Source organism: Mercenaria mercenaria, chromosome 18 (genome assembly GCF_021730395.1).
Source record: "Mercenaria mercenaria strain notata chromosome 18, MADL_Memer_1, whole genome shotgun sequence".
Classification (NCBI taxonomy): Eukaryota; Metazoa; Mollusca; class Bivalvia; order Venerida; family Veneridae; genus Mercenaria; species Mercenaria mercenaria.
This window is the reverse complement of record NC_069378.1, coordinates 16,877,985-16,904,231: the sequence shown is the minus strand read 5'-3', so window position 1 is coordinate 16,904,231 and position 26,247 is coordinate 16,877,985. Positions and strand designations below refer to the sequence as shown.

General features: G+C 34.1%; 1 protein-coding gene and 1 long non-coding RNA gene across 3 annotated transcripts in view; one reads left to right on the top strand and one right to left on the bottom strand.

Moving 5' to 3' along the window:
• LOC123538874 (uncharacterized) overlaps positions 1-3,485 on the bottom strand; it is a 28,915-nt gene extending 25,430 nt beyond the window's left edge. The window contains exon 1 of one of the 2 annotated variants that reach the window (XR_008368461.1): positions 3,439-3,485. This is a non-coding gene — a long non-coding RNA (uncharacterized LOC123538874). The remainder of the gene's footprint in view (positions 1-3,438) is intronic. The other variant, XR_008368459.1, reaches the window with a different exon arrangement.
• Positions 3,486-12,011: 8,526 nt separating this feature from the next.
• Positions 12,012-25,196, top strand: LOC123537982 (uncharacterized). The gene is made up of 7 exons (XM_053530432.1): positions 12,012-12,199; positions 15,105-15,150; positions 15,820-15,890; positions 16,615-16,860; positions 17,823-17,930; positions 23,163-23,261; positions 24,205-25,196. Exons 2-7 carry the CDS (start codon positions 15,121-15,123, stop codon positions 24,302-24,304), a joined length of 654 nt encoding a protein of 217 aa, XP_053386407.1. The 5' UTR covers positions 12,012-12,199; positions 15,105-15,120; the 3' UTR covers positions 24,305-25,196.
• The last annotated feature ends 1,051 nt before the right edge of the window (positions 25,197-26,247 follow it).

The following is a 26,247-nucleotide window of genomic DNA, read 5'->3' as shown; positions in this document are numbered from 1 at the left end:
TGCTAATTTAGATTTCTTTAAAAGCGAAATCGGATCGCGAACCCATTCTCTCTGTTTAATAAATTATTATTATTATTATGCCAGATTTATATTTGACTTAAATAACTGGTATGAAGTCCAGAGAGCAGTCATAGAGCGTAGAATATTGTTATTTATAACCGCCGATTATGTCCCCAAACTAGCATTTTATAACTTTTATTGTCCATCAGAGCTGCGATGTCCCAGAAACAGATCTTTAAACATTTAAATACTATTTTCAAATCATTAATGAATAATTAACGGTAATGCGAGCTGAAACTTTTTTTCCCGTTAAAGTTTTGCTTTAGTCTTACTACACTCAGGGTTTTTAACAAAGGTTTGATATTTTCTTTTTGTTTCTGTTCATTATTTTTTATATACTGTATCGTACAGTCCTGTTGAATTTGTAGGCTGGGGTATGCTTTTAAATTCCACAAGGTATGTGCGTAATCGTCGCAAGTGTTACGTAACTTCAGTTTTCTTCTGGATTAAATGAGCACAGAACGATTATTGTCTCTGGCACAAAGTCTTGTTTGATAAAGTCCACGGAGACAGATTGATAATTCTGTTTACGGCCGGTGCTCACACGTGTATCGTAATTGGCACGTGACGAGGCGCGCGGATAGAATGTTCAAAATGATAAGCAGAAAGTGTAACATAGGCGTAGGAGCTGGACCTGAAGGACACCCACAACTATGAGAGTTGGTGTACAGCATGTATTTTGCCATCCCCCACCCCTCCCCGTCGTTCCCCGCACTTTTAATTAAAACAAAAGGTTTTTCCCCAGAACTAACAGAAAAGCCCATTTGAGAGAGCATTTACATAAGAATTTGATGCCACGCAAATTGTCCAAAGATTATAGAAACATATTGCTTTAGTGTAATGAACTTTGAGAGAGAGACATTTAACATAACTATGCATACCAAACCTGAACCTGGAAGAAATAGAATGCATTATAATTGACGAAGGTTTTCATATATACGCCGAAACCTAAACCGAAATAAAATAGGGTTATTATAACAGCAGATTGATCTGGGATGCAGTATTCGGCTCGAGTGGATTTTGCCAGATCGGATCTCACGAGGCGCGCAAGCGCCGAGTGTGATCCGACCTTGCAAAATCCACGAGAGCCGAATACTAAGTCCCAGATCTAGCTACTGTTATAATGACCCTTTTATTATGTACCTTTACCATTTTGATTCCTGTTTTGTTCTTGAACGAAATCTTCAATGTTTATCAATATTAAATGGAACTTAGTGAAGTTTTTATGTGCGCTATTTATAGAAATGTGTCGGATCATGCATATTTATAAAAATAGTCCGGCAGTATACAATACGGAAGGTACAATACGGAATTTAAAAGGTAGAATACGGAATTTTTGTCTGTCTGTTCATATTTAATTGTGGAAAAACATGCACGTTGGGGGCCTAAATCGGGCTGAAGATGATTAAAAAGGACAGTTTTCCTTGCTCATGCAAAATGTATGTCAAATAATCAGGCTTCTTGCTGTGCAGTTCCGCGGGAATTAATCTCTCTATGTATATGTATTTGTTATGTGTTATATGCTATCCGTTCCTTATTTTGGCGGGAAAACTGCACGTGTTTTTATTGAGCTCCACTGGTTCATTAGCATAAAGTTTCATGTTGCCGTCATGGTTTCATATCAACAGAAACGATTCCGATTCTATTATAGAACATAGTCTTGAATTGTTGTGTAAGTGAACCAAATGAAAATGCGCGATTTTGAGCGTGTATGAATTTCGTTTCTGTACGACGATGTCTAGATGTTTATGAAAATTTTCTTTCGGAAATATTAATATTTTGATTATGCGTTAAACTTCAAAAAGGACGTCAAGTTGAATCACAAAAAGACCTTTCACTTATTCTGGCGGACAAAAAATAATTAATTGCCAGCTGAGCAATGTTTAATATATCCCTGTACATCTCGTAATTTTACAAGCTCATATACTCTCCGTCTTCAAGGACAAACATGTACAAGATGCGGATCGAAATGGATATGATGGCCATGGTCCGTTCTACATTTTTTTCTCCACAGTGGTGACTAAAGAATTTTACATGCAACATTATTATGGAGTCTTAAAGAAAATCTGTTTAAGTTATTATTTTTCTGTATGTTTTCCGAATACTCACTGGTCAGAGTTTAAAATTTGGTGTTTCAGTGGAACATTTAAATAAACTGATATTTCTTTGTTAGATCTGGGTCCTAAATATATGTATAACTTAAAAATACAGAAATATTAACAAGATTATTTAGGAAAACCAAATATTTCTATTTCTCAACCATCACGATGGTTTTTGTTAGTATGAACTAATTTTAACGCAAATATTTCGAGTTGTAAACACCTAACCTTTTTATGTTTAAAATAGTTTTTTCCTTGCCCTGTCCGTTCAGATTAATGTAATGTGACGTGACTGAAAGAGAATATCCTGACGGACTGCGAAGTTTAGTTTCCACTTTTATTAATTAAATCCATAAAAATACTTCCGAGAGGTAATATCTATTTAGGTCACATCAACTGAAGTCAAGTTATATATAATTTTCTTTCAACGACAGAAAACATGATATAAGAAGAATGCCCATGTGTTACTAAAATACCGAGACGTTCGCACGCACATTTGTTTTTCTTTTTAGGATGTCCTTGTTTTTGTGTTTGTTTCTTTCTATTTTCTTATTTATTTATTCATGTTGAGGTGGCCTGACATGAATTCCCCCCTAAATTAACATAATACGATAACAAACACAGTCTTTTCAAATATTAACTCGGGCGTTTTAATTTTGAGTTGACCCCTAGTTTACTGCGCTATGGGCGCCGCCATATTGGAAAGTCGACGTAACGTCATATAGCATTACGGTCTATGGGGAAAAAAGAAAAATCCAAGATTATATCTTTAAAATACACTTTATTGAAAAAATGAAGTAAAGGTCTAGAGATATTGATGTATGGTATATAAATATGATTTTTGGACGATTTTACCGATACTGATAATTCAGAAACGAGGTAAACGTAATAGGTGGAACAGACTTTAGTTTTCATGGTGAGTTTCAGAACATTTGATTTTATAATTTTATAAATTAAATGCATTTTTACAATTGTATATGTGTGTATTAATGAATAAAATGCATCTTTAGACCTCTGTAGCAGCATATCGTCTATACGAGTAAATAAATGTGACCAACCCAAATTTCGTGACGCCATCTTGGTTGTCCGTGTCAAGTTACCTTAAGTGACATTATGTGAAATGGAATAATTTTGCTACAATGACATACAGAACTCGTACTCCGGTCCATTTAAAATATACCATAATTGCACAGTATTTGCTATCAACAAATTAGTACCCTGACATCCATTCTCATTTTATATCTCTTGGATATTTAGACAGAAATAGAAGCATACTTACTTTCGCTATGCATGACAGACAAATGGCATATATTAGTAAAAAGGGGAGTAACTCTGACAATCAAAACCCAAAATGCATGTGCTCATCAGTGCCTTAACTGGTTGGGCACAATGCTCATCTTCCTACTCTATATCTTAACATTTAGATGATCTGTTTATTTTTATGCAGAAAGAGCATTGTGCCCTACCTGTAGACTGCACCTGCTGATACATGTATATATATAAGTTTTTGCAGTATATATAGATGCACAATAAAACTGATGACAAAATGTGCAAAAATCTGAAACAAGTGTTGGTACAAAATGGGAAGTGTATATGCCTTCTGCACGGGGTCTTCAGTTCAGTCAGCTTTTGGCTGCATACTTCAGTTACTCCTCTCACCATACGATATTTAGACCAAATTGAGACACTGTGACTGTTAATTTTGTTCTTTATCCCAAATGCGATTATAGGATGAATTAATCTTAAACGTAAGATTAGTCCAAATAATAGGACATTTCAGGACAGCGAGATAACTTCTGTCACGTCCAAACTGAACATTTACTTATTCTACATATTTCTGTTGGGAAATTCCTGATGAAACCCTTCACAAACTTTCTGGGGCATTGCCACGATGACATAAATTTACACTTGAAAAGTTATAGCTCAGATTGACGTCACAGCGTTTTGACTCATTACTGTAGCAAACATGAAACGCTCCTAAAATAAACCAACGTCCGGGTTAGGTTAATAAAAATGATTGGTTGTTCGAAAATTGGAAGTACACACACATGACACAGTCGATGAAGTGTTACTAATATACAAATGTTGTTTTTTTTTTACCTTTTTACTGCTAGGAAACATCGTAGCTCTATCAAGTGGCGGCTATTATTGAGTCGAAGAGTAAAAAAAGAAAAATATCGTAAATGCGGAATACAGACACACAGAAGTCGGTTATACATGTTATGAAATACGGTACCCTCAATGTGTTTCTTTGAAAAGAAAGAGAGGTTTCAATAATTTGTGGCAAATGTATGGCATTTCTGTTGACTACAATACCACACTGGCCATAGCTTTCGCAGAAGCGGTGGTTCCAACGCCGCGGCAGTGGAGGATTCGTCGCAAAAGCGGTGGAAAAATATGGCCGACTGACTGTTCGCTAACGGTTTCTCTAATTGCAATAGGCTTTGATCCGCGCAGCTGGTCTGGCTCCATGCTGGTTGCAAAAGCGTTATGTTGGTTTTCTCATGTTACGGCTCAAAAAAAAAGAGTTCAAACATAATATATTACATTATATTACATATTTATATCATACTTCATCTCCATTTCCATTACAAAAACTTCAATATAATAAACGTAAAGTATTCTTACTGCTTTGAACAAGTATAATCAGTCAAAAATAAAATTCCATAATTTTGGTGGAAGTGTATGACCTAAGTCTTCATGATAAGGTCTGAATGCTATTATTTCATTATGAAAATGCTACCTAGATAGATCTGTCATTTGATTTCGGCAAAAGAATTCCAATGAAAATAAGGAAAACAGCTCTACAAAGCAAAAAAGTCTGATAACTATTTGAATCCGCCACTATGCGAAATCATATCTTTACGCTTCATTCTGTATACGAGTTATACATGAGATCGCATGGAAAAAGTCAATATCTTGAAATTTTTAGTTTTTCATAAAAATAAAAAGACAGGTATTCAATATTTACTTTCAATTAAATAAATTGATCTGAGCCTCTCGGCAACGGTCCCAGCAGGATCCAGTATAGAACCGTTTGCGTATTTTAGTCTTTGCAAACTTAACCTAAGTATCCAGGGCGGGTGATCACGTGACTTTTGTTTATGATCACATTACGTCCACCTTAATGGCTGCCCCCATGAACTAGAAAGTTTTTTGTATATTTTTACAATTTCTCACTACATTTGAATATATTTTACCGACCATGTTCCACCCAACAACTTTCCGGTTCCAACGATGTATCATGTTGCTATGTGAGTGTTGCCGTTTTTCCATTTACCTTGCAGAGATTTTCGAAGCAGTGATTTTTCCCTTGAAAAAGTGTGGTCACATTTAGACCCAGATTCCAAAAAAATGCATATTAACAGGTTTGTTGTTGGTAGGAATCGACTTAAAATGCACCGCAATCATGTAGGTTGCTTCACATGCGACTTGTAAATGTTTATGCTTGTTTTCTACAATGTTCTAGGGATTCATGTCTGAATGGTCACATTGTGTCATGGTCACATTGAGTCCAATAAATTTTGTAAACGGTATATATTGCAGGTAATTCCAATCTTCTACATAATAACAAGTCTTTTCAAGTGTTTTAGTGTTGCAAATCATTAAAGGAATAAACGTACTTAATAGGTAATCCAGAAGCTTTTTCGTTCTTGTCACATGATGGCTAACAGAAATAAAGTCATTTTTCCCCAAGATAAAGTGTCATTTTCAATTTTCTATATCTAGTTCCTATTTTTACATCATTCTGGACCTATACTTGACATTTCATACCATTTTCAAGGAGACTTTTTGCATTTATAGAAAAGTAAATGAGCCTTATTACACTGATTCCATGTAAGAGAGTTAAAATTGCCTAATTTTCTGTCGCTAAACCTATTGTACGTTGTATTTAGAATATTTTGGAATTACTCTCAAACTGTTTTCACTCATGACCTACCAAAATTCATCATCATTGGCACATCATTTTTATTGTCTGTGCATTCATATATATATATTGTCGCCAAAGCATAAATTAGATACGTTACCTTCATCTGTTAAATTACTATGAAGTGAAACAAATTTGAAAATCTTACCTTTATTAGTAATGTCCATCTATTACAGACAACATTTATGATATGATTTTAAAGTTTGATAAACAGTATGTAACTATAACAAAAGCCATATACATTAATGATTACTGAATGATTGATGCATGATTTCACATTCAGCAATCAATTTTTTCTACTTTCCCTTACGTGAGCAGAAGAACACTGATCACTTACATAAAATGCTTTATCTTTACGTACTTGGAATCTAAAAGGAAGAAGAATTTAGATGGGTGAAACCAAATACGTGATAAACAGATATGTTACAGAGATTTTAAATTCAGAATGCCACATGATTCTGCGTTTTAGAAATGCATACGTGATAGAATTAATATCATATAATCCCAAAAGGTATGTAATAAATGTTTCAGAAACGAGGAGTACAACTCAAACAAATTGTTACAATCTGAGTCTGATCTTTGTGACACCTCCATAAAACATAGTGTAATCACAGATGCCGATCAGCCTAGATACCAACTGAGAGATCTTCGACATCACGTATGGCTGTAAATGCACAAATTGACACCATTTATAATGTTCTTAAAATAATCAGATACGTTTACACTGGATTTTATATCGAAATCTGTAACCAAAGCTTTGTATAAATCAATCGTTAGGGCAATTAATTTTTATCTTTAGCTGTCATGAATTGTTCCGTTTTTAATTATTAACAGTTTATGCAGTAAGTAAATCTGTTTTAAATAGTGTCAGATACGTTACAAAATACCTCAGTATTGATGCGCGCATTTGTAGTGCACATATTCACATCAGGTATGACTGAGTTTGAATTGTGATATTGATAGTACTATATAATGATGTTTAAGCTGCTACTTGTGTTTAGGATCCAGAATCTACGTTACTATATTAAATGCCAGGCTGTCAAACTTACCTAACTTGATGTACACGGCTACTAAACGCTAGCACCACCACCAAATTGTGGTGATAAGGAGAAGAGCTATCGACATTTCCGTGGTGCAGCTATCGCCCGTTTCTACTTGTGAACAAGTGAGTAAATTTTACATTTGATCTTATATTTTCATTGATAGAACTTTTTTCGAAAATCGGAGAATGTAGTTCCGTGTAACAACTCTTTAACTACAGGTTGGCTGTAATTTTATTAAAATATTATGCAAATTGTGGTGCCAGGAACTTTTCTCCCGAATTTGACAGTGACACACTTTTATATCGGCAAGTATTCGAGCACTATTCTGATGAATAGACACACTGTAAGAACATACCTGCATATGCAAATGGTGTAGAAATGATAAATAATTATACACGCACACACCATGAATAATACAATCTCGGGTTAGAAGAAATATACCAGGATTTTTAAAAGTGGTGGCGCTATAACTCTAGTGATGGCGCTATACAGTAGTGGTGGCGCTGTTACAGCATTCAATAATACGAACTGCTGACACATCCGGAACAAAACAAACACCAATTATTCTCTAACTGGTAATTTTTCTGCAAGGAAATATGTTATTAAAGAATGAAAAACACGATCATAGGTTATTTACCCTTATGAAACATTCTCTGTCAAAAAAAAACCCGCCTCGGTAGCCTAGTGGTAGAACGTCCGCTTCGAGTACGGAAAGTCGTGGGTTCGAACCCCAGCCGCGTCATACCAAAGACGGAAAAAATGGTACTAGTAGCTTCCTCGCTTGGCGCTAAACATTAAGAGGATAGTGCTAGGACTGGAAAGCGCGGTGTCAGTATAATGTGACTGGGTGGGGTATCATGCCACGTGTCTACGACGTGATATCATGCCAGTGAGGCAGCACTGTAAAGTTGGTCATTGTGCTCACTGCTACAAGTAGACACCGTCGTTTATATGACAGAAAAAATGTTGAAAAAGACGTTAAACCCCCCCCCCCCCCCCCCACACACACACACGCAAGAAGAAAAAAAAAAGAACAAAATACTCACAGACCCTTAGGATTTTTGTAGTCAAAGTAAATATTTTCCTTTGTTTAAAATGTTAATGTAGAATTATTTCTAACCTTAAATATTCTACTTAAATACAAACATGTACTTTTAATTCAGTCAAGAAAAATAGTAGCAATACATTTATCTCAAACAAAGATTTGTGTCCAGGATAAATCAGTTTTAACGTGTGAATTAGAAAAATAGTCCTCACCAAAATTCTCTCTCAAATATAAAATCATTTTAAAGACACTGTAATCTTTTAATTTTACTGCTAGAAGACGTGAGGAATGAGACATATCTCATTTCAATTCATGCACGACCAAACCGAGTCTGCTGTCATGTTTGTCGGTTTCGGTCCATGCTTCCAAAGCATCTTTCAGTCACAAAATTTATCACATTGCAAAGGTAAATGATAATCTCAAGTGGCACCGCTAGACCGCTCACGTAAATTGAAAGATCCGCGTATTTACATTGTAACAGACAGAAATTTTACAATTAATTCAAGTCCTCGATTTCAACAACCATATAAAGCTCCGCTGTGGGATTATACATTAAAATTGAATATATTAGCCACAACAGCGCCACCACTACTGTATAGCGCCACCACTAGAGTGATAGCGCCACCACTTTCAAATGTAGTGGTGTTTTTTCTTTTTACTGTGTTTTTCGTCATTCTTTGGTGTGTGGGAATACGTGTAATTCATTTCTACACCATTTGCATATGCAGGTATGTTCTTACAGTTTGTCTATTCATCGGAATGGTGCTCGAAATACTGGCCGATATAAAAATGTGTCACTGTCAGATTCGGGAGAAAAGCTCCTGGCACCACAATTTGCAAAATATTTTAATGAAATAACAGCCAACCTGTAGTTAAAGTGTTGTTACACGGAACTACATTCTCCGATTTTCGAAAAAAGTTCTATCAATAAAAATATAAGATAAAATATTAATTTTACTCACTTGTTTACAAGAGAAACGGGCGAAAGCTGCACCACGGAAATGTCGATAGCTCTTTTGCTTATCACCACAATTTGGTGGTGGCGCTAGGCGTTTAGTAGCCGTGATGTAGGCTTCAATTTTATTTCTTCCTTAAACACAAGAACTTTGTAAATATAAGCTTAGCTAGAAATGAAAAAGTAAGGCATGCATCCATAGTTTAGTTTAAGGAATCTAAATATAACAAATAAAATGTTTTATTTCATTTATAAATGAAACTCAAAATCAATGCCCTATTATAAAAAAAAGCTTGATAATAACGTATGTAGTTTTGGAATTTTCAATACCATTAAATGAATACGCTTTAAAATGTACTTTCAACTAGCATAGTGTGCCTATGTAGGCTTTAACTTCATATAGTTTTTATACTTTCAATACTACAAGTTGTATTAAACTAGAAAAATATTTTTTTCACAAGATTGAAAGATTATAAAAGTGATAGTTGTTGTAAGATTTTGACCAATGATGCATTTATATTTATCAAATTCTAAAATTGCCTGTACAACTAAGAGATGTCGTTTTCGTGTAAACTTAATATTTCTGGCATTTATTGCATCTATTCAGTGATAGTAATTCTATCACTTTTGCATCCATAAAGCACAGAACACATTCCGAATTTAAAATATCGGTAACGTATCTGGTTTCAATGTCTAAATTCTTCTTCCTTTGCCATTTCATTTACCTAAGAATTTCATGTTAGTGAAATGCGTATGGACATTTCTCCAGTTTCTGTAAGGGAAAATAAAAAAAAATCGATTGCTGACTGTGAAGTGAAATCATTTAGGCATCATTCAGTAATGTATATGGATTTTGTTACCATAAGATACGGTTTATCAAAATTTAAAATCATATAAATGCTGTTTGTTATGGGTCATAGTAATACTTTATTTTCAAACTTCAATAGACTTAAATATCTTTACAATATCTTATAAAGATAATTAAGATTTTCACATTTGTTTCACTTCCTAGTATTTTAACAAATGAAGGTAACGTATATGATTAATGCTTTGGCGACAATACATATTTGAATGCACGAACAATAAAACAGTATATATCAATATATGCAGTGTATTTTTACCAACGCTAAAGTCTTAAAAAGTAAAGTTAGTTGAACATATCACAATTAAGTATTGCAGTGACTGAAAAATAAGAATTACTTGTTGAACTTTACAATTGATGGCACAGTGATTTCACTATTTTCAGCACTATTATGTTTATTAGATTGATAATTATGTAATGTATTGCATACTTTATTATTAGTTTTGGTAAGTCATGCATTAACACATTTTAAAAAATAATACCAAAAGATTCATAATACAATGTACAATTTACAATGTACAAGTTTAGTCAAGATTGTTGAGCAACACAAAATAAGAAAATTTTACACTCTTATGTGGAATAAGTTTACATGTCTATACAAAGCCTCCCTGAAAATGCTACAAAATGTCAAGTATAGGTCCACAATGATGTAAAACAGGAACTAGTTTACAGAAAAATAATTAGAAAAAAAAAAAGATTTTTTCTTTCAGCCGTTTTGTGACAAGCTCGAAAGTGCTTCTGGATTACCTATTAAGTACGTTTATTCCTTTAATGAATTGCAACACTAAAACACTTGAAAAGGCTCACTTTTATGTAGAAGACTGGAATTACTTGCTGAATACACCATTTACTAAATTTAATGGACACAATGTGACCATGACACAATGTGACCATTCAGACATGAATCCCTAAAACATTGTAGAAAACAGGTATTAACATTTACAAGTCGCACGAGAAGCAAACTACACGATTGCAGTGCATTTTCAGTCGATTCCTACCAACAATAAACCTGTTGAAATGCATAAAATGTATTTTTTGGAATTTGGGACTCAATGTGACCACACGTTTTCAAGAGAAAAGTCACCGCTTCGAAAATCTCTGCAAGGTAAATGGAAAAACGGCAACACTCATATAGCAACATGATACATCGTTGGAACCGGAAAGATGTTGGCTGGAACATGGTCAGTAAAATATATTCAAATGTAATGAGAAATTGCAGAAAAATACAAATAACCTTCTTGTACATGGGGGCAGCCATTAAAGTGGACACAATGTGATCATAAACAAAAGTCACGTGATCACCCGCCCTGGTATTTAAATATTGCGATCTATGCTATTTTTAGTTTTGATTGTTGTGTACTAAGACTCGAGATTTCAGCAAGAGAGTCTTTGAGCATTTAATGCCTCAAACACGTGTAACAGATGTTTTAGTAGAGCTTTTTCTGAAAATTTCGCAGCTACTTCTTTAGAAGCTGCTGGTAATTTTATAGTGAGTATAGTGCAATATACAGAAGACGTACTGATTCCAGAAGCTTTCACGGTTTAGCGTACAAGGTTCAAAGAACCAATACCCGGCACTCCTATCCTAATGCAAGTAATTTTTCTTTGGAGAAGCGCTGGCAGCGTAGACAGACAGTGTTACCTATGGACCATTAAGTCCACCCTGGATTATATGCAGTATATACATGAAACATTCTGATCTCCTGGTGTTGGTTGAGTGGTAATGCAATTGATTTAGTGTTAATGTATATATTTTGCGTGTCATACAACGAAGTACATGGTAGTGTCACCATGGTTCATACCAGCGATTTCCAGGTAGACAAGCCGACATTTTATCAAGGTTTTCAGTCCTGAGTCATGTTGCAGTTTTGCAGATTTGCATTAAAACAGATGCGCCCACTAACTTTCTCACGAGATAAATCTAAAATCGAACCAAAATATGTTAATGTCAGTTTATTTTGAAATTCTCTCGTTTTTGCTTTCAGTTTAATGTTTAAGCGGATCGACTTGGGTTTTAAAACGATGTAAACTCATTCAAAATACCACTGTTCATTTGACTTCATTCAAATTTTGATTATTAAATTTCAATTTTAATATTTTGCTTTTTATTCACATTTCCATTATTTTATTCGACTAAACACTCATTGACTTTATTTGGACACTACCGTGTTGTTGGTTGTAGACTTACGTAAGACCTTTAAAGACAGGTAAGTCATATAATGAATTATACTTTAGTTTCTAATCATTCTATTTAAAATGAATACTCGTGCAGCTTGCATGTCATATGTGCTGCTTGCACCTTTTTTAAAAAAAAATCAAACTTAAATGATCATAACTCCATGGCATTGGTTTATATTGTTAACAGTTACTGCTCTTGTTTGGAAATCAGAAAACGGAACTTTACCTCGAGTGTGTGTGTGTAGGGCGGTTGGTTTTTGATGCGCCTACGTGCGCTTAATTTCATATCAACATAAACTTTTATACAGTATTTCTGTGACTTCAGAACGTCTGCGTAACAATGACTCGTTCACACTTTTTTATGTAATAATGAAATTATCTCGAAGTTGTTGCTTTTTAATTATTTTGTAGCAGTTGCGCATTTGATACAAACTTACTGACAGTTCGGAAAGCACGCATACATATGCAATTATTTATTAAACCATAAAGCAATTGTTGTGTTATAGTGTTTACTATATCAAGTAAAATATTAAAATGATGCAACTAAATATGCTCAGTCACTCAACAATGACCACTGATCGTGTAAAAAAACCAGTTCAGTGCGTTCGAAATATTTGACGTGCTTACGTAATATCATTAAACTGCGAATTGAAAATAAGGTCATAATTATAGTTAAGATCATCAGCTTCAGATCACTTGCCCCTCACCGCTGTGGGTTCGAAACCTTGATTGCGATGAAAAAATATTTCATGTGAGGAAGCCATCCAGCTGGCTTCCAGAAGGTGGGTAGTTGAGTTGACTGCCAGTACCCGAAACAATGGCTGGAGTTGCACCTGGGATTGTCCTCCACCATTTAACACTGGAATATCGCTATATAACATAACATAACATAACATATCATTTATTTGGCATTCTAACACGATCCGCAGCAGTTGATATATAAACATATAGCGGAGTTGCCTATACATGATTCTACGATAAAATATAGCTGTTCCATTCCATCCTACGATTGTAACATGACTGTGAGATTCTACATGCAGACTAAATAGTGCTAAGTAGTAGTAATAAAAAGTACATCGAATTTTCTGAAACAAACAATTTCTAAATGATGAATTTATTTGTTTCTATTTTTACCGTAAAAAATGTTTCAGCCCGGTATGTTTCAACTTCAACATCGGTGCATCTAGATCTATATCTGGTCGTGTGCGTAGTTTACAATTTCTGCGTTGTAGGCCCCACAAATGTCAACTAGATTCTACTTTGACATTAAATAAATTATAATTCATGTTCCAATCTTCCAGACTCAAGTGTTTACGTGTTTATATGCAGCAATGTTCTGGCGTGTATGTTTCAGTGCCATCATGTAGGTGACGTGTACTATTTTTAGAAACTGCATATATAAATTTTGAATGAAGTATTTACTTCTATTTCTATATCCCACCTTAAATGTTATTGAAAATAACGTTTTCACAGCAATAACTACTTAATACTTTAATTAAAATTTACTGAAAATTCCGTTTTAAGCAACACTAAATTTCCATTCGTGGGGAGGTTTTTATAATAGCATATGACCAACCGAATGAATGAAGTCCTGTAAAATGCGAAGAATTTGCGTGGTTAGAATCGAAATAATAAATACTGGTACTGATGATAAACCCGGGCAGATGATAAAGTCGACCACCTTGGAAATATTCGATTGCAATCGGTTATTTATAAAATTGAACACACCATCTAATAGTTTCCACTTAAAACACCAACTGGTGTAAACAAAAACAAAATTGGTAGATCTAAATATTCTGTATAAATAAATGACTAGATCTAACATTTATTTGTATAAAAAATATTTATCCAAAATTACTGGGGAAGAGGGGTTTTTTTCTGCGCATGCTCACTGTCGAAACATGAAGGTCTGACATTTGGTTACTTTTCATTACTTGATCGGGAATGACTGTTGCAGCTTTTTGGGGAAAGTTTCAATATAATAATAGATCTACCAAGAAAAGTTTGTAAATGACAAAGTGTTCGAATTTATCATCAGTCAACGTTCGTATAGTGCCCATTTTACATACCCCTTTCAGGGCCTCACTTCATGTGAGTTTGCTTACTAAATATAAATTTGAATTATGTAAAGTTTTCAGCAAAGGTTAAGCATTATTTTGATACCGACCATTGATTACAGTTTTCAGAAATAAAAAAGTTACAGGTAAAAAACCTTATTTTCTGTTCGGGTTTATCATCAGTACCAGTATGTTCCAATAATTTTATCAGTTACGCACTCGTGATTTAATTATTACGCATCCGGACTCCTGCCCATATTTTATTAACTGATAAAATATAGGGACATATTTATTATTTCTTAATTAAACACATACATTTATAGCCAAAATATTTAACAATGCATGGAGTAGAACATGTGAAATTTTCAAAGAAAGTCGTAACATGAACTATATTTACAAAGAAAAACACAATAAATTTAGAATACTTGTAGGTGAAAAATATATATACCTGTAAATATGCTGTGGGTGCGACGTTAAACAAACAAAAATTAAACACATCGCAACACGAAACATATTGCATAAAGTGGGACTTTCAATGTACACAGCATCACATTTAAATAAAAAAAATTTAAAAGCAAATTATGATTGAAAAATGAAGGCTGAAACACCTCCGAACGGTCTGGTTTTCTTTCGCTACCTCCGTCAGTAAACACCAGGATTTTCGTAGATTTAAAGATCGAACCACCGGGTTCATTTTATATGCATTTTCGAACTCCGACATCTTTAGATTATACATACACAAAGCTATTAGGAATAACACACTACATAGAAACGGTTTGATCAAAATATTTGTTTTTATTTAAATAAAGGTTACATTAAGTCGTAGTGTTAGTAACTTTTATACAAATTTAAGTGTAAATAGATATTATGTTTTCAGCTTTCAGTAAAACAATATGGGATATTGCAATAGCCAGAGGGTTCTTGTAAGTACAAAATACCTTTTCTATCTTTACGGTTTTTAATGGGGTGTGGATAAACGCAATAGGCTCGTGCGTGTGCATGCATGCTTGCCAGCAAAACTGTGGACTATACTGCAAAGCTTAATGCATATTAAGGTTACCAAATGGCTGCATTTGATATTACCACGTTAGACAGTAATATTATATTGTTTATAGTGGACTCAGTGGTCCAGTTGTAAGATGACTTGCTAAGAAACCAGGGGTTGCGAGCCCGACCCCTCTGTCATCCAACTAAACTTACTAACATTCTTTTGCGTATAGGTCACGCTAAACAACCATGTAACTTCTTGAACTGGAATAGGCTGCTGTGTCCAACATAAAACACGCCGGCAATATTATAAAGGAGTCGGGGAAACAATTGCAGATGTTATTAAAGATAGGTGCATGTACATTTTGAAAATATATTTAGACCTTCATAAAATGTCTTTCCTGGGGAACACAAGAAGAGATTCTTATGTGCAAGCGGTCTTTATGAAAATGTCGAATTTTGAATTGAAATCTGTTGTCTTTATGCCAGGTGGTCAGTTTACAAATTTAAGTGGTGTTTCGCAAACACATGTTTAAATAATTGTATTTAGTTACCAGAACAGACTTTCTGTTCTGTTATATTCTGTTTATAGTAACTTTTTTCAGGTTGCTCTAGTTATTGTGCTCTCTGTAGTCATAGCGATTCTGGTAGGCGTGCTAATCTGGAGAGAAACAAGGTAATATTTCATATACACTATGTGGTAATATTAAGAAAACATACCGACTTTAAAGTTGTTTTTTTTTTGTTTGTTTTGTTTTCAGTTTTGGAATCAAGGACAATTTTAAACTTGAAACCAGAAAGAAAAGCAAGCTCATCGATCAATCATGACTAAAATCTAATGTATCACTTATTATCAAACAGGTTCAAGCCAGGTTTTGGTTATTGTGCAAAATGAAATATTTGGCGCCAAGCCGACTTCTTCACGTTTATCGAATTATAACCCATACATACGTAAGTTAATAAAGATGGATGCCTCTATCCTACATTTAACACTTACTTTAGCATGTTTTGGCACATTGATTCGGCTTTCGGCAATAATGTGGTATCAGCTAACCAAATGCTGGGGTAATTTATATTGTTAATTTCAGACATTTTGGACACCAAGATATTTTTAGAATTTAAATTTTGGCTTTATTTCTTGATAGATTGTTGTTAAACTTTCAGGATATCTTAGTATGCGTAATTGCAACATTGCCGTGGAAAAAAACCAGTAAAACGTGAAAAACTGTTCTTCAAAATTTTGAGTTTGCTTGATTTTTTACAATAGGAAATTGAAAGAATTCCAATAACCTAAAAACATGATGTTATTTGCTTGTGTTAGAAATTCAAAACCTACAATGCCAAGTTGCATTTGATTGCGTTTTTAATATTATAATACTAAAAATGAATATTGATTCCAGGGAAGAAGAGAAGGCCGAGTTGACAAGTGAAAATATTATGAAGGCGTACCCTAGTTACTTTAGGACCGATGAAGAACAGCAAATCTTTGAGCAAACGTTTTTGGAAGGAATTGAAAATAGGTTTACAGTTCTAAACGTTACGGCACCTTTAAACGAAACGTGTGCGTTTAATTGTTTTGGAGGTGAATTTCCTGCCAGACGAAGGAGACAAGCGGGCGGTGGAGTATTACATGGGTGTTGTCAGTCGTAAGTTATTTTGTATAATTTCTAAAGCGCCGTTTGCATTTATATTAAAGGTCAAGATTCGCTTAAGCCTTATATGTCCTACACCATTTTGGAAATTTATCAAATTGTTGATAATTGAAAAAATGATACATTGTTTGTTTCCAGAACGTTTATCTTCTACAGTGAATTTATGTTTTTAGAAACAGATTTATTATTTTGTTCAAAACATGTCATTGACTATCGCTGAAATCACAGATGATGGAGAAAATAAGCATTTTTGCCATATCTGATCACATAGGAATGTTGTTAGTTATGAGCACATTCAAGGACCACAGAAATATTTTGACCATATGTCCAGCTTTTTCACTTAATTTATGGTCATTTTTTTATTGTGATCGACAGCTGTGCTCATATTGAAAATTTCAGATTTGTTTAAAAATTCTATTAAAAGCTGAAGGTTTCCCATAATTTTAAATGTATTTTCATTAACATCAGGCCCCGTGTTCACAAAGCATTTTTTGGTCTCATCTGAGTTTGAGTTTGAAACTTTTAATATCATTTTTACTAAAACTTCAAGCTTAAATTCCAAATGAGACTGACCATTAATACTGAATAGTCACATTAAAATAGTTATTAACATAAAATTTAGTCTTAACCATGCTATTTAAATATAAATGAGAAGTAAAATTTCATTATCAAACTCAGCTGAGACGGAAAATGTTTTGTGAACACGGGGCCAGATATTTTCTTTGATAATGAATCAGTTGTAAAATCATTGCACACTCATAAAACAATACTTCTTGATGAAATAAAACTTGGAGTCAGCTTCATTTAGAGACGTTCAGTTATTAGTCCATTTTTGGGCAAAAGTGAACCTTCTCCTTTACTGCATATGCACGATAAAGTTGAGACCTAAAAACAGGAGGTCGCAGGTCCAGGTCCCGCAGAGGTCTCTAAGAAATTATTTTCTGGTTGTTTTGCAGGACAGTTAAGTTCTCGTTTCCTAACCAGAAAAACAATATCCTTGGCGATCGCCGTATCCTCTTGCAGCTTAAAGATGCCAAACAATTTTTTGCTGAACATCAATGCAAGTAAGTACGAAAAACCGATGCCGATACTTTTTTCGCAAAAAGCAAGACAGAAAAGAAACAATGTTGAAATGTAAAGGTAAGCTTTATAAACGACGCATATAATCAACAGGCAAAAATCAACTAAATTTGAGCTACAAAGTTCTTGTCGGATTGACCAGGTACCCAGGAATATGTACTTAACCTGGACTTATTCTACGTCCTCTTTGCTTGGTATACACAATTAATCTATGTAGTAAGTATATTTAAAATATTTGAACGGATATCTCAAGATAAGATATTTCAGTGAAAAATAGGCATTTGATACCTCTACTGCTGCTGCTGGTGCTTACGATAATAATAGTTATAAGAAAAAGAAGAAAAAGACTTAATTCAACGAGGGAACACATGTTCCAAGGCAGGTCATTCCAAATAAAAAACAGAATACCAAAACGATGGTCTTAAACATTAGTGATTTTCGCTTAACCAGTTGGAAATTAGATGATAACGTTATTGTTTATAAATGAATCAGAAGCAAATGGGGATACTGTAAAAATACGTTAATGGTCATGGGGGACTAAATTTTCGTGATGGATTTCATGGATTCGTAAATCCAAGAAATTAAATTCTCACGAACAAGTGATGTTCCTTATCATTTGATCTCAAATGTATGAAAATGCATACTTTATATCCCCACGAAGTAGCATATTTGGTTTAAACCACGGAATTTCATACTTGCGAAATGAAATGATTCCATCGTATTTAGGAGATATATGACACATTTGGTTTTTCTCATGGGAAGAACTTTTTTTGAAAATTTAACAGGTTCAGGTAAGGCATCCAATTTAGTTCCGAAAGTTCAGACTCGAAAGTGGTTACAATAAGCTTGAAGCTTTCATCACAATCGAGCTAAAATAAATTAGTATAAACTAATAGTTGTAGCAGCTCCCTTACGATGGACAACATACTTGGGACGCTGGATCATCCTACCACACTTTTAGCCCACCCAGGATGAGTTTATAAGTGACTGGTAAGCAGGTTAAATGCCAAAATGCATTCCATTCCATGATTCTTATAAATATATGAAGTTATACCCACCTTTCCAAATACTAGTTCTTTGGTTTGACAAAAGGTGCTATACATATTGAATACTTGTAACTGATTGTAGAGATAGTACCGAAGTTTTTCAAATCATAGGTTTGAAGTTAAAAAGCTTTGAAATGAAGACAAATGTACATATATTTCTCAAAAACAGAAATATAGACACTATTTTAACCAGAAGTGTGGAGTTATGAGCATTTAATATTTTCACGTTAAAGAAAAATTTCAAGGAAATGTAACTCTTCTCGAACATGGAGAGCATAAACATCAAAGGGACATAATATAGAGAATATTTACTAATTGGGTGCATTTGATTTAACATTCAACTTTGATCTCGATTGCTAAATAATGATCCATGATACTGTGTGCTAAAAAATTAGAACATCTGGAACAGTCTATTAACAGCAAAACTATGCTTTAGCAGAATGCAGATAGTGAAGCTCTAACTGGGACTCGAACCCAGGACCTCTCACACCTAAGGCAGACACTCTACCACTTCCCTATAACAACAGCAGCTAATATCTGATCAGTTTAATTGCCTGGATTACATTGCGTGAACTGAACAATAATCAGTGACTCCGGATTATCGGCGTATCCGCTTTGTTACCTAACGACAATTTTCGTGTAAAGAAAAAATATAATCTAATGCTGCCAACGTCATTATCGGTCAAATCTGCCCAAATTTCTCTGACGTGTTGTTCAGAGTATGAACTTACTAACTGGTAGTACCAGTGAGATGTAACTTACACTGAATCTTTTATATTTGCCCTTCTAGCAGCTGTCGAAAGGAAAAGACCGTGAGCTTTGTCCAAATATAAGTAATTATTTTACCAGTTTTGAGAGGATTTCAATTGATGGGAAATTACAGTTACAAACTAAATACCTTTCTGCAACACATGGAGTCATTAGCATTCACTGTCAATCAGTATTATGACTAAAATCGAGTGTCATTCATACATTTCAAAGATTATGGACGGAGTCTTTTGTTTACATTTTTAGCTCGACTATTCGAAGAATAGTCTAGCTATTCTACTCACCCTGGCGTCGGCGTCGGCGTCACACCTTGGTTAAGTTTTTGCATGCAAGTACATACAGCCATTAATTAAGGGCATATAGCTCTGACATGTATTTTGAGCAAATTATGCCCCCTTTTGGACTTAGAAAATTTTGATTAAAGTTTTACATGCAAGTTACTATCTCCAAAACTAATGCAGATATTGATTTGAAACTTCACACGTGTCTTCGATGTTATAAAACTAGTTGATAGCAGCAAGTCCCATAACTCAGACCTTCATTTTGGTCAAATTATGCCCCCTTTTGGACTTAGAAAATTCTGGTTAAAGTTTTGCGTGCAAGTACATACAGCTATTTCTAAAAGGCATATAGATTTGAAACTTATTTTTTCTTTTTCTAGATCAATTACCAATCTCACTGGGTCAAGTCCCATAACTCTGACATGTATTTTGAGCAAATTATGCCCCCTTTTAGACTTAGAAAATTTTGGTTAAAGTTTTACATGCAAGTTACTATCTCCAAAACTAATGCAGATATTGATTTGAAACTTCATATGTGTCTTCGGGATTATAAAACTAGTTGATAGCAGCAAGTCCCATAACTCTGGCCTTCATTTTGGCCAAATTATGCCCCCTTTTGGACTTAGCAAATTCTGGTTAAAGTTTTACGTGCAAGTACATACAGCTATTACTAAAAGGCATATAGATTTGAAACTTATTTTTTATTTTTCTAGATCAATTACTTACCTCACTGGATCAAGTCCCATAACTCTTACATGTATTTTGAGCAAATTATTCCCCTTTTTGGACTTAGAAAATCCTGGTTAAAGTTTTGCGTGTAAGTACATACAGCAATTACTAAAAGGCATATAAATTTGAAACTTATTTTTTCTTTTTCTAGATCAATTACCAACCTCTTTGGGTCAAGTCCCACAACTCTGGCATGTATTTTTGGCAAATTATGCCCCCTTTTGGACTTTGAAAATTCTGGTTAAAGTTTTACATGCGAGTTTCTATCTCCAAAACTAATGCAGATATTGAATTGAAACTTCACATGTGCCTTCGGGGTTATAAAACTAGTTGATAGCAGCAAGTCCCATAACTGATATGCATTTTGGTCAAATTATGCCCCCTTTTGAACTTAAAACTCTTTTGATATTTAACCTTTTTGGGTAATATTTCCCTGCTTCTGGGACAATATTTCGAATAGTCGAGCTTGGCTGTCTTACGGACAGCTCTTGTTTATCGTAACCGGTGCATTTGTCAAAATCACTTTAGTTTGAAAAATCAAAGTATGCGAAGAGCTATGGTTACTCGTACGGTCTCTACTGATTGTTTACTTTGAATTGTGCTCAAGTCGCTATTTTAAACCACTTTTATTCTTGTTGTGTAACTGTAAATAATGCAAAATCTCTTTTTTGTTTGTTTTACGTTTCGCCTACATGTCCACACGCAGCTTAACAATAAAAAACTCTTATGGACTACGATGTTTGAGCAAAAGAGGGTCCACCGTGAGCGAGTTGTTCAGTTTTGCTGACTCTGAATAACTTGTTTTTCACCGCCGTAGGTTCGAAACCCCGCCTCGGTTGTAGATTTTTTTCATGTGAGGATGGTTCTACCCATGTGCCTACTCGTACCTGATATAACATTCGGACCTCTGGTCTTCCTCTGTCATTAAAAGGTGATAGGTCATCTTATGACCTATAATTGTTGTAAATGACGATCTTTCTAAAATTAGATACATCAATTACGTGGGCTTTCTTTGCAATGTGTAAGTTTGGGAAACAGTGAATTGTAAAAGATTTACTTCTTGAATATTCATAACACCCATTCCACGATCTCCTCTTTTAAAGGGCAAGGCGATGTTGTTCTAACGTTAATTCTATCTGTCAGGATTACTTAAACCATTTAAAGAAGTGAAAGAATTTTCAAAATCGGCTTAAAAATGAGAAAGTTATGGCCATTTAAATATTTGATAAAAATGGCGGCCATTTTGTTTCCATGGCAGCAAAAAACAAAATGGCGGAATTATTTAATTTCTAGATACATATTTGAACTGTATTTACTTATTTCTATAAAACAATTTCTCTTCTTTTTTCCAGCTATAATGAAAAAAGTTACCACGTTTTACATCTTACACCCAAGAAACATATGAATTTAATCTGTATAAGAGGTCATTTGCTAAATAAATAATTCAGTAGTGTGTAAATGACGTCATCAACACACTAAAATGGCTGCCTCCATGATCAGCCATTTTCTTAAATTTCAAGCTGCCATATCTTTTTCAGTAGTGGTCTGATTTTAAAAATTCTTTCAGCATTATGAAAGGCTGGAGACTGGCTTTCATACAAAATTAACTTATTAAGGTGATACCACGTTTTGAATTTCCAGTGAATGTCAAAAAAAGTCAGTTCTATGTTATGATTCACCCTAAAGTTTTTCTTTATCCATCAGAAAGGAACTATTCTTATATCTTAAGATCCAATTTTGGTTCCCCAAATACATAACAATAGAAATTGTTATGTAAATTCAGTCAGCACAATTAAACAATTTCAAGCACAAATATTGATGTGGATTGTATAGTAAGTAACACGTCCTAACAAGATACTTACAAAAACAATGCATACATATGCAGAATGGAGAGATAAAATCATTTTGATAGATCGTAAAAACTAATGACAACATTAGACAGCCGTACGACGACCCAGTTAAAAGTTTGCTAATGCTTTTCTATGCTGTAGCTTACAACTGACTCCAAATATCATAAGAATTTCTATTGTTTTAATCACCTGTCACTAATCAGGGCCATTCCCTGCGTTGCAGTTAGACTAAACACATCCGTTATTTTCACATAGATATTGTGGATTTATCTAATAAACAGATATATTGGAAATAACATTTTAATACCAATAATTGTGTATTACAATAATGCGAGAATATCTCAGCCGTGACATGTCCTTAAACTGTGAAATTTGCTAAAAGCTAGTATTTTCCCCGATCATGAATATAGAGTTTAACATGTTTACATATTACCATACATTATTGATACTTTCTTTCAAGTCTGGTGCCAGTGGAAAAAAAAAACAGAACAGCAACACTATCTCACAAGCATATATATAAAAAGAAACATTTTATATTGCAGATCGGTGGCTGGATGTACTGGGTGCACGTGTCAACAGGAGAATGAAGCACACACAGCCGTTGTTATAAAATCACACATTGGCAATGTCAACAAAGCCAAGTATGTAGCAGACACAGAGACGGACACCTTTTATTTTGACGGGTGTTGCAAGTGTATTAATACCTAACATTAAAAAAATAATATAACTTTCACGTGTATCTAGGAACTACTTTTGTTTTGACGGGTGTTATATTTGTATAGATAGTTTCCGATATTTGCAACATTTATCTACATTGAAAAACTTGCAGACGTTTAGAGCGTCAAAATTCTAGATATCTAAAGAGACTTTTAAAGATATCTGACAAAATCAGCAAAACAATAAAGGTATAAAGACACTTGTTGTAATCATTCACACATGTTAAGATTACATACGTAGCAATAATACAAAAAAAGTAAAAAATAATTTCACAGCATTGTTAGAAATTCAAATCTAATCAATGGCAGATTGCATGCTAGGATTCACAACTGCACCCTACCCGAATGGAGGCTATAGGAGATTTTTTACCTTGGAGTAAAACGCATCTGTTCAAAACTAATTTTAATATTTCAAACTTGCTTACTTTGGTACACTGTATGTTATAGAAATATACCGACATAACTGCAAAAGAATTATAATCATGATAAAATGTCACATGCCATTAGGAAATATAATTCTGATACATTTAGTCACTTTATTTTTGAGCTGTTGTCGCATGGGTCTCAGACCTTCCGGATGGAAATAAATGAAACTAGAGATTGTGTGGCATAAATATCGCCACAGTTAAGTCCTCTTTGTCGACTTAAGTTCATTGATATTGTAATGGAATTCTCTTTTACAAAATGAACGTCATGAAATTATGTGACAAATAAACATTTAACATACAAGTAACTGTTGAACTAGTGTAATTTAACTTAATACAAGGACTGTTTTCAATATTTAAAGTGTTTATGTACGTCATACTTAAGTAACTTTCCTACAAGTGGACTGTTTCCTACAAAGATTCTTCATAATTTCTTTAATTAGAATGACATCATTGTTGACATTTCTCCTTGTGAGAGAGTACTCTACATTAGGATACGTAACTTTTGCGATAATCAGTCAAGGAGGCAGATGGTTCTTTTAGTGAATATATTAATTACTCTCGGACACGTACAGGAAGAGATTTTTACCACATCTTGACTATCTACAGACGTATTGGAACATTTCTGACGATGCTGCCTTGTCCCGTTTGCGGTATTTAAAAATGGCGGACACAGAACTTTGGACTACTTCTACATTTTAGGGTCCGGCTTTTTGTGAATGTATCTTTGTTATGAATGAAACTTTTGGTGATTCATATTTATGCTTAAACAAAGTATTTCATATTAATTTTAACATTTTACTATGTATGTTCTATATATTGTAAGCGTAACAAATTTCGTCTGCATGTATCACTACGTTTTTGTCAGTATTTTATTTCATAATGTATATCATGTATAATTATGTGGCTTTTCTTTTAAGCAGTGCATGTAGTACTCGAGCCTGAAATGTAATTCACTTATATTGTTTTTATTGTTAAATATTAATTTGGGCGTATCACAGTAACTAGTCTTAAGGCGGGATTTTTCATTGGTCAAAGCCGTTGCCATTGGCACTCCGAAGGCTATATAAATACGGACGTCCGCTTTCAGTCGGTATCTTCTTCTCAACCGTACAATCTTGAGAAGTGAAACTCACAGACGAGACATCTCTATTCAGAAATACATTTATTTTCTATTCAGAAATACATAAAAAGCTCTTTAACAAGGTAAAAGAAACAACTTTTTCATCCATATTAATGCTTTGTACTGGTGCTATATACCTGCTTTGACTGAAGAAGATCCCATTGCATAGGGCCTGGCCTAGCTCCTCCATTGTTAATCTACGAGTACGATGTAATATTCATTTCTACGATTTCTCGAACGTACTCTGACGTTATGTAAGCGTTATACGATTATTGTGACGTCGCAATATTAATTAAAGAGCTATTTTAACCATTCAAATGAGTTCCTGTGATAATTTGACGGTAGTGATGTAAACCAAAAAGGAGTACTTGTATTTATGCACTTCATCTGTCTGTATATTGATTATCATTATGGTCCGATATTCTGACTAAATAGGACCGACAAGGTTTGCCCAAGGTATATGATCTATAATGACGCACCTGTAGTGATTGTCCAATACCGACGCATCCAAAGAGGTTGTCACTGGTATCTATTTCAACGCATCTGATGTTTATCGCAACATACACTTGTATTAGGGAGATGTTGATGTGCAAATACCAGTTTTTACTAAGTAGACCGGTATCCTGATTAATAAGGATGTACAACTAACCAGGGGTACGTCTTTAAATACAATATTTTATGACTCTTGTTCGCCTCAGTGGACGGGAGTAGTAATTACTCTCGGATTTAGGCCGTGAGATCAAACCCCACCGTAGCCACAAACTATTAAATCTCGTTTCTGCACATTTTAAACCTTTTCTTTATATATGTATATTAAAAATATTTAGCGTAATATTATAAAAGAAACCTTTAGCTTTAAAAGAAATAATGAAAATGGATATGTTAAACAGAAACAAGGGATGGTGACTTATCTAACACCTACTTCATATGAAATCTACATGGTAAACATCTGATTATTTTATTTAAATTGATTGCATATAGCCAATACAGTATATTTTTCTAATTTGATTTTTGTTAGAAATTTTGAACACTAATTTTTGATTGCATTTGGGTCAGATATAAACAAACGACCATTGCATAAGTAAGATGCTCGTGTAAGGATGTGGAGAAATGTACACGGTACATAATATACCACATGCAACGGACGTTTTGACATATAATGTTACATTATATGTCAAAACGTCCGTTGCATGGGGATATGCTTATATTATTAAGTTGTCTCAATCTTTTAGAAGACTTCCTTTATCCTCAAAACAGCTCCACTAATATAATTTACCTTCACACTGCGAATATAGTCTTGACAAAGGTCAACGCACATATGAACTTTCATTCGGATTCGCACAGTTGTGCGTATACGAGTAAT

Excerpts from the sequence above, each read along its gene's own strand:
- LOC123537982 (XM_053530432.1), top strand. The coding sequence starts at position 15,121 with ATGGGATATTGCAATAGCCAGAGGGTTCTT. Across the intron at positions 15,151-15,819 it reads GCAATAGCCAGAGGGTTCTT|GTTGCTCTAGTTATTGTGCT; the intron begins GTAAGTACAAAA and ends AACTTTTTTCAG. Across the intron at positions 16,861-17,822 it reads TTACATGGGTGTTGTCAGTC|GACAGTTAAGTTCTCGTTTC; the intron begins GTAAGTTATTTT and ends GTTGTTTTGCAG.